A 9,046-nucleotide genomic window follows, 5' to 3' on the forward strand; every position below is an offset into this window, starting at 1 on the left:
CCTTAGACTCGAATGCTGTGGGCAGCGTGGCAAGCATACCACGACGCGCGCGCCCTAATGCTGGCCCGATCTGACATGGAGCCGGTCCCACCTTCCGAGCCCGAAGCCAAGAAGAACAAGCCAAACCGTGACACAGAGCGCGAGGAAGAGCTTGACCAGCTTCTTGCAGAGATGGAAGATCTCCACCGCCTGCTCCAGCGTGATTTGGCCCATCAGACAGGCTGCGATACCTTGATGGGCATGTGTCTTTGGGATGCCAATGCCGGGCGTGGCACGAGTGAACCGCCGCCGGGCCCAGCCGCACGAGTGTGGGAATGCGGCATTCATTTAGCTCAATTGCTGACCGAGGCCACTCGCCTGCCTGATGCACCATTGCCAGAGAGCACTGCCGCGATATCTCGGCGTGCTGTTTGCGGCTGTATGGCCAGCTCGGGCCCATCCCTCGTCACAGCTCTGCGCAAGCACTTGTCTCCGTCATCCACGAGTAGGGTTGTACGGGTGCTAGAGCTTGGGTGTGGCATGGGCCTGGTGAGCATGGCCGCTGCCGCCGCTGGCTGGTCCGTCACGGCTACCGATATGCCTGACATTGTAGAAGGTGGCATTCTATCACGCAACGCCACCACGGCCACTCAGCGGGGCCCGGGCAGCATGACCACTGCGCCCTTGGACTGGCGTCAACCCCTGGACGCCTCGTTGGCGTGGACAGCCTTTGAGCTGGTTCTTGGTGCTGACTGCGTGTATCACCCAGCGGCGGTGGAGCCCTTCATTGCGACGCTTGTTCGCTTGCGTGCTGAGCATGCCGAGCCACTTCCCCTGGCCCTGATGCACAAACACCGGCGCGAGTGCACAGCATCCTTGGTCGCACATCTCAAGCGCCTGTGCCCGGATTTGGTCGACCTCCAACTTCCAGCAGATCATCGCTACCATCTCTTCCTGGGCACGTTGGCCTGAATGACGGCCGGCATCGACAATTGTCGTGTCAGGATTTCAATTCCATGGGCCTGCCGTGCAGGCTACTTGTCGTTTTTTGTTTATGTTCTTATGCAAATGCATCAGACTGATTGCGGGAGGCTCGGCCAGGCCGCTGTGCTGGTGCGTTGGGATAGTTGCTGGAAAAGACCTAAACGAGCAATAAAGCGGGTCCATGATTTAGCCATGTGAGGACGCTGTGCGTCCAATTGACAGCAGTATGCACGTGAACAACCACCCGCCCAAAGCCGACCGGTCACGCACGTCTTCTTCCTCGTCGTCATCATCCACGACGCTGAGAGGTGCTGCCAGAGAGCGGCTGGTGTACTTGATGTTCGTGCCAATGGTGCGCATGCGTCGTTGCCGGCGGCGAAACAAAATCTAAAAACGGCCAATCATGTGCGCGAGCTAATTGAGTGAGCAAGCAAATTAGGCGCGCAAGAACACATGAGCGGCAGGCTGACGCACGAAGAACGTGGCCGCGACGGCCAGGGCAAGGCAAATGGCGACGACGACGGCCGTCACAGTGAGGTCGCGCTTGTTGGCAGCATCCGCGCTTGTGGGATCAATCGTGGAGGCAGGCACATTCTTGGTCGTCGTGCTGCTGGATGCTCGAGTCGTGGGTGAAGGCGTGGCTAGTAGCAGGAAGAACCCCTGGGTCAGCTCATGACGCAATGGCAGACACTAATACCGGACGACGACGGTCGGGATGAATGCGACATTGGCGCACCGGCTTGGCAATCAACGGTCATGTCAGTAGGCAATATGGGAGACATCACTTTGACAAATTCCTGTGCACGAGAGGGAATTGCTGGTAAGTCCGCGAGTGCGACACAGATGGGTCGATAGGGCTTGTTTACCCACGAACCGAGAGTGGGCAGTCGGAATGCTCGCAGGTTTTGACAGTGAGCGTGTGCCCTGGATGCTCTGGCGCATCGATGGCACTCTCGTTCTTAAACACAATCTGAGAACCACAAATGTTGATGTCCGGCTTGAGATTCTCAACACCACTGAGGGGTCAGGAAACCAATTCAAAGTGCAACCGGAGAGTCGACGTACCCGGACAAAGGGGGTGTCATCCTCAACGTGCAGTTCAACGATCAAGCAAGAAGCGTAGGGTGGCGCACGAGCGCTGCGTCACGAGCAAAACAAACCAAACATGTTGACACGACGAAACAGCGCCGGGTATCGAGTGGCGTGAGGCCCAGGGGTAAGGCAAAAAGAAATGTACCGGAAGTGGTCAGTCTGAAGCGCTTCAAGTACGGCGGCAAGGTTGGTATCGTGGCCCGAGTAGAGGAAAACGCGGGGCATAGATGAATCCTGGAGTGCAGCTTGCATGTTTGAAATCAGCTCTTGTAGCACTGGCCCTACAAGGTTAAGCGATGAAGGCATGATGACTTGAGGCGTTGTGGAGAGATGGACCAAGTAACCCAGCCCTAGTTTAGGGTGGCATACCACCAGAGAGGCGCCGCTTGGGCACCGAGTCAAACATGGCATACATGCCCCAATCTTCAAGGCTCTGAGGCAACCGGGGTTGGTGAGGTGAAGTGAGGCGCAAACATGAGTGAGGCGCAAACGCAATCACGTACCCGGAGGAGGCTGTAGCTGGCCTCACCCACGTCCGAGTGGTTGGCATAGTCGGGCATACTCAGGTTGTGCATTCGGCGACAGAGCAAGGTGTCTGAAATCTAAGAGCGGGCCCATGGGCCAAATGGGCCAAGAATGAAGTTCCAGGAAAGGGTCTCATCTCCTTGTGGGGTCTCATCTCCTTGTGGGGTCTCATCTCCTTGCGGGGTCTCATCTCCTTGCGGGGGCTGGCGCGAGTGGGTGGATGCAAAATAGACTTGAGTGGCATGGCGTACCTGCCAGAGAGAGTCAAGGTCCAGGGGCGCAATTTGGCTAATGGGCTCGAGGGCGCTGAGGTATTGGGCAACCGTGCAGTTTTGGTCGGCAGGAAGATGCACGGCCTGGCAAGCGAGGGGGTCGACGATTTGGTTGTTCTTGTCATGCCAGCCCTGGGTCTGGTTCCAGTTGGCCTCGAGCTGATCATACCTCGGACAGACGCCCTGGCTCCATGAGCGCAGGAGCAAGTCGTCCTCCACGGGCCGCGTGTGTACCGGGACGGGTCGCCACAGAATGTCAGGGGGACCAAGCACCGATGTCTCAACGGGGAACCAGCCCGCCAGCTGAGCCTGGGCACTCATGAGGGTTCGGTCTGCGTCTGTCGAGCGCACCACAATCTAGTATGCGCAACAAGACCAAAACGGCTGTTAAGTGCGGCGTTTGTGGGAAGCACCTGCATGGCGTGCTCAGAAGGCAGAGAAGGCAGGGGTGCTGCGCAGGGACTCTCGGACCCTGACCTGCTCATGATTGTAAGCGGCATCGATAAAAGAAAGGTCCTGAATGTAACGTTTGCGAAAATATGCGCCGACATTGTAATGCATTTGCATGCCCAGCGCTGTGAGCTGGCCATAGCCCTCGGGCCAGTCACTCGGCTGGGACACGCCGGGCAAGTCTCGCAGCGCTGTGCGGTCACCGTGTCGAAAGAGCTATAACCCCGCGGCCATCGCCACCGCGCAGAGTGAGTGAGTTGAAGGCGCAGGAGAAAGGTGAGTCAGCAAGCAAAGCGAGGGTGGACGACGTACAATCTGAACCAGTTTGAGCTCGCCGAGGACAAGCGGAAGCGCAGTCAAGAGCAGGCCCAGCCCAGCCAGGCGTCGCAGCGACGACATGCCCACTGGTCTTTTCCGTCGGGGCCAGGATGGGGGGGAAGAAGGAGAACGAGGACGAGGACGAGGACGAGGGAGCAGCAGGAGGAGCAGCAGGAGTAGGAGGAGGCGGCGGCGGCAGAGGAGCAAGAAGGCGCACCGTCGCGGGGCAGCGCGCGCGACACACACACACACAAGAAAAAAAAATAAAAAATTGAAGAAGAAGATGCAAACATGTACACAAAGTAAAATACTTACAAGTACGGGTTCGACTTGGATTGTCTCACTGCGTTCGTCCGCAGAAAGATGTGGGATGTGTGCATGCATGCAAGTCTGTTGCTGTGTAGTTGACACACCACACACACACATACAGACTGAGCGCAGTGGAGCCGCATTTCTGACACGGTGCGCGGTGGCCGTCAGGTGCAGTGCTGGCGTGGCCCAGCGGAAGACACAACTTTTCCCCTGGTCGTTCAGATCACCAAGGCTCTGAGAGATACCTACTGCGCTGGCTTGCCACGATGGCAGGCGGCTCATATGTCTTGCCAAACGGCGCGCCTGGCAGCGCCATGGCTCAAACGTTGGCTTTGGCGCTGATCTGCCTATTCGTGCCGCGGGCGCTGGCCAAGCCGTGCCCCGACAATGCTCTTTTTGTGTATAGCTATGCCCATGACGGTGCCTCCCATTGCGCTTGCCTTGAGGGTTTAACCTGTGCTGGCAGCCAGTGCACGGTTGGGGGTCCCAGCAACAAGCGATATGGCTTTTACCACACCACGAAGCATGCTGGTTTTGATGCGACCTGCGAGGATTGCTTTTGCCTCGCCCCTGATCAAAGTCTGGCCCAGGCGCGGGAAAAACATCCCTTTCGCACTCTCCGTGCCACCGATGGTGGCCTCCTGCGCGACTTTCCCGACCCCCTGTTTGACGCCACCTGCCGCGTACGTTGGCGCGTATTGCGATGCCCTGGTTGCTTTTTCTTGCCCAGCCCGTAACTCACGCAACAAGTGCGCGTGCTTTTTTTTTTTTTTTTCTTCTTCCTCTCTCTGGCCCAAGGTGGCTGAAACCAGCACACCCATTCCGCGACCTCGGGCCCTGGATCGTGAGAAATGGCTTCATTTCCCAAAGGTCAGGCTCTCCCCGGGCCCATCCTGGCTCTCTATTGAACCCTGCTACTGCTTGATACCTCTTCTTGAATATTATGCTGCCCTCGTGTTCAACGACTCGAATTTGTCCCGTGTTCGTGCCTGCTCGTCTAGGCGGGATCTAGTTTGAGCTCCACCATTTACAATTACGCGTGTCGGGATTTTCCAGGCCAGCGCACCTTTACCGACTTGAATGACCCTGGCCTCGCCGCTTATGAGGTCAGCGCTCTTGCTGGAGGCCCCACTATTCAGTCGACCACTCTGGCTCGGACCTGCAACCCTTCTCACACCCGGCACCGACTGCTGTGTAACGTTGAACATGCCAGAACTCGACGTGTCATTTCTGCTGGAATCCCTGCGGAACCAAGTGCGGTGGTTTTACACACTGGGCCCCGCACGATGGTCTAAACCGGAAGCGGGTGGGCCGCAACGGTATGCGCGTGTGTATCTGCTCTTGTCTTGTTCACTTTAAAGTCACACACGGAGAGCTCACGCGCATTTCATTGTGATTGCTCGGCAACTTTTCGCCGGCTCGACTGCCTGAGGTAGGCGAGTATTTTTTGCCAAAGCCTTTCAAGGAAAAGCGCTGTGTGAGCCAGCTGCAGGGGTGGATGCAAGCGCACTATCCACTGAACAAGGTCCAGGCCGTGAGTGGGACGGTCATGGCCATGTTCCGACACCCAGCCAAACGATTGGTGTCCGCCTTCAACTATGGCCGGCATTCATTTGGGATGAATCGTCTGGAGCGGCTGCGCCTGCTCAAGACGACCGAGACGCTGGAAGGCTATGTCAACTTTCCTGGCATTGCCTCGTGCATGACCAAGATGACGTTGGGATACAATTGCGCACACTACGTGCGCCTGGATGAGAGCCACCTGCAAGAGGCCAAATCGCGGCTGGAAAAGGACTTTGCCTTTATCGGCCTCTCCGAGCATTGGAACGCCAGCGTGTGCCTTTTTCATCGACAGTACGGTGGTGCCATGCACCAGACCGAGCTGGCGAACCTGCGGCCAGGCACGGACATTAAAGCCACCACCACACCAAGCCCGGGCGCCGCGCGCCGCCGTCTTTTGAGTCTGGATGGCTATGACCCGGAGAATATTGGAGAAGACGATGACCAGGACGATGCGGTTGAGGATGCGCGCGGAGCCGAGGGACAGGGCGCAGGTCCCGTCAAGCCGGACCTCTTTGTCCCGGGCGTCTCCTATGAAGAGGGCATGTCCCGCGTCGAGCGCAATCGCAACGTGGCCCAGCTCAGCAAGGTGCCCAAAACGGCCAGCGCCCAGCTGCGACGCGAGCATGACCCCTTTGACTTTGCCCTCTATGAAGTGGCCGACTACCTCTTTCGCCGCAAGCTCCAAGAGTATGGCTTTCGCGACGTGGCCGCCACCCCAATCGACTAGGAACCCATCGTACCCACAGCCGCGTGTTTTTGTTTGCTTTTTTTCTTGTTGGCTTGTTTGTTTGTGTGGGTATTGGCCCTTGTTCCGGGTAGAGCACGGCCAAGCTCCGAGCAACTGGCACGCAATCGATGCCCATCCTTTTTGTTTTGCTGCACATTTGCTCACCCCTCTGTATGAGTAGGAGGTGACTGAGTCCCGCTTGTGACCGCAGAGCTCTGCCTGATCATGTGCAAACTTATGCCTGTACCCATACCCATGTCTGTCTGTGTCTAATGGCCTGACCCCTGTGCGCCTGCGTGATATAACATTTGTATCCCTCTCAGCCTCTTGCTCTCAGACGCTCGCTATCAGACGCCGTCTCTCTCATCTCCCCCTTTCTCAAACCCTCTCACTTACACTCTCAAACCCTCTCTCCAATTCATTTCTGAATCTCCCTCTCTCTCTCTCTCTCAAATCTCTCTCTCGAATCTCTCTCTCTCTCGAATCTCTCTCTCTCTCGCATCTCTCTCTCTCTCTCGAATCTCTCTCTCCAATTCATTTCTGAATCTCCCTCTCTCTCTCTCTCAAATCTCTCTCTCAAATCTCTCTCTCTCTCGAATCTCTCTCTCTCTCGCATCTCTCTCTCTCTCTCTCTCGAATCTCTCTCTCGAATCTCCCTCTCTCCCTCTCAAACTCTCTCAAGCTCTCTCAAGCTCTCTCAAACTCTCTCAAACTCTCTCAAACTCTCTCAAACTCTCTCACTCTCTCAAACTCCCTCACTCTCTCAAGCTCTCTTTCTCCTCTCTCACTCTCTCCTCTCACACTCCCACACACACACACACACACTCTCTCTCTCTCTCTCTCTCTCTCCTCTCTCCATTTTTTTTCGACTTGTGGGGCAGGATGGTGTGTGATGGATGAGCGTGTGGGCACCAGTTACGGGGGACGCGAGGGTGAGCATGGCGGCAGCAGCGGTGCCGAGGGCTTTGGGCAATGGCGCCGAAGCCGCGTCCGAGTTTGGCGCAGAGGGACCAGCGTATGTGCGATATTTGGAGGATGAGCTAAAGGAGCGGACGACGCGGCGGGTGGCGGTGGTGTCGGGGGTGCTCTGCTTGGTCGGGGCGCTGGCTTATACGCTGGGATCGATTCAGTTTTACTCGTGGGTGGACAATGGCTTGGCGGGGGGCTGGCTCTTTATTGCGGGTTCGGCCTGCTTTACCAGCGCCGCGCTGCAGGACTGGTGCCTCTTGCACGCTGGGGCTCGGCACTTGGCAGCCCACGATACCGTGTTGCCGCTGCTTCTGACAGAGGGCAGCGAGGCACACAGCCGGTCGGGCACCGCGTGGACGCGCTCCAGCACCCAGATGCATCGGCCCGCCCGGTGCTGTCGGCCTTGGTCGTTGCCCACGCACATTGTGACAGTGACCCTGTGCGCCAACATTTGCTTCGACGTGGGCAGCGTGTTCTTCTTGCCCCGCTTCGCAGCTCAACTGGACATTGGCTACTGGCTCTTTATCATGGGCTCGTTTTTGTACATCCTGGCCATTCTCCTGGAGGAGGGGCGGCGCTTTCGCGAGCACGGGGTGCCCTGGCGTTCTTCCCGGCGCGAGCTGGCACTGACCGTTGCAGCGACAAGTTACATTGCGGGCTGCGCCATTTTCATCGTGGGGTGCACATGGCCGCTCGTCACCACCCGAGCACCCGACACGGGCATTCATTGCTTTGTCTGGGGCTCGTTGGCCATGGGTGCTGGCGCCCTCATGGCCCTGTCGGCCGTCTCCTGTGCCCCTCCACCTCCTCCTCCGGACACCACCTCTTTCTCCGGCCTCATCAACCCATGAGCATGCGGCGCTCCCCCCGCACCATGTGATGTGGTGCGGAACCCCAGCCGTACGGCTATACCTGTCTTCTAGAGGACTTTAACTGATTACCTGCCATCTCTGCTGAATCGATTTCCCAAGACCGGATGGTTATTGTTTTTCTCAACCCCCATAGCGCGCAGCCAGCTGCGATGGCTCTAGAAGAGTCTGGGGGGGCAGCTCATGAGCCCCGGCCTGGCTCGAGCAGCAATCCATTGCCAGACCCAAACATCACGTGAGCTCTAGTCTCTCTATAGTAGCAGCAGCAATTATGCCGCATCCGGATCACATGCATTCACCCCAGGGCCACAAACACCGGGCACAACAGCCACAGATACCAGCCTTGATGGCTGGATCTGCTTTCCACGAGGCCAGTGGCAGCCAGCCAGCCAGACAGACAGACAGGCACTCCATCAGCCCCGCGCCATCGACGCAATGCTATCACTTGCTCGTCACCTCATTAACAGTTAAAAAAAAAATTAAAAAAATCAATTTTTCTGTTTTTTCGTCTTTTTTAACTTTTTTTACTTTTTTTTTCATTTTTTTTTTTTTTTTTGGAAAGTGCTCGAGAGGTGTTGCGATGGCAGGCGCGTCGAGCAAAACGTCGGAAATGTCGGGCATGGGCGGGCCAGTGGGCTCGACGGAAGGCCAGCTGAGTGGGCTGGACGTGCATGCGGCGGCTAATCGTGGGGACATTGATAAGCTGCGGGCGGTGCTGACGGCGGCACCCGACTTGGTCGATCGTCCCGATGAGCTCGCCTTTAGTGCTTTGATGCATGCTGGCCGTGACAACCGCACCGGTACGTGACATGCTCGGGGCTCGGACGCGCATGGTGGACTCGAAAAGCCAGTCAACCCCTGCTGGCCACTTGCCCTCGACAGGGCAGCGCCAAACTCGCATGGACCTTTGGTCAATGCTTCACATGTCAAGCATTCCACTGCGCACTTGTACTGCCAGAACACTCACTGGTATTCTACCCCCCCCC

General features: G+C 57.3%; 2 protein-coding genes across 2 annotated transcripts; one reads left to right on the forward strand and one right to left on the reverse strand.

The window, feature by feature from the left end:
• Nucleotides 1-975: 975 nt before the first annotated feature.
• MONBRDRAFT_33870 (uncharacterized protein) lies at nucleotides 976-3,701 on the reverse strand (the record flags this gene model as incomplete). The annotated part of the gene is made up of 12 exons (XM_001748880.1): nucleotides 976-1,120; nucleotides 1,234-1,350; nucleotides 1,438-1,604; nucleotides 1,700-1,760; nucleotides 1,838-1,933; nucleotides 2,029-2,101; nucleotides 2,201-2,336; nucleotides 2,425-2,488; nucleotides 2,559-2,657; nucleotides 2,832-3,209; nucleotides 3,330-3,518; nucleotides 3,615-3,701. 12 exons carry the CDS (start codon nucleotides 3,699-3,701, stop codon nucleotides 1,040-1,042), a joined length of 1,548 nt encoding a protein of 515 aa, XP_001748932.1. The 3' UTR covers nucleotides 976-1,039.
• A 545-nt stretch (nucleotides 3,702-4,246) lies between these two features.
• MONBRDRAFT_38476 (uncharacterized protein) lies at nucleotides 4,247-8,168 on the forward strand (the record flags this gene model as incomplete). The annotated part of the gene is made up of 3 exons (XM_001748811.1): nucleotides 4,247-4,615; nucleotides 5,389-6,182; nucleotides 7,154-8,168. 3 exons carry the CDS (start codon nucleotides 4,247-4,249, stop codon nucleotides 8,040-8,042), a joined length of 2,052 nt encoding a protein of 683 aa, XP_001748863.1. The 3' UTR covers nucleotides 8,043-8,168.
• Between the last annotated feature and the right edge of the window lie 878 nt (nucleotides 8,169-9,046).

The sequence above is a fragment of the Monosiga brevicollis genome, genomic scaffold (genome assembly GCF_000002865.3).
Source record: "Monosiga brevicollis MX1 MONBRscaffold_26 genomic scaffold, whole genome shotgun sequence".
NCBI lineage: Eukaryota > Choanoflagellata > Craspedida > Salpingoecidae > Monosiga > Monosiga brevicollis.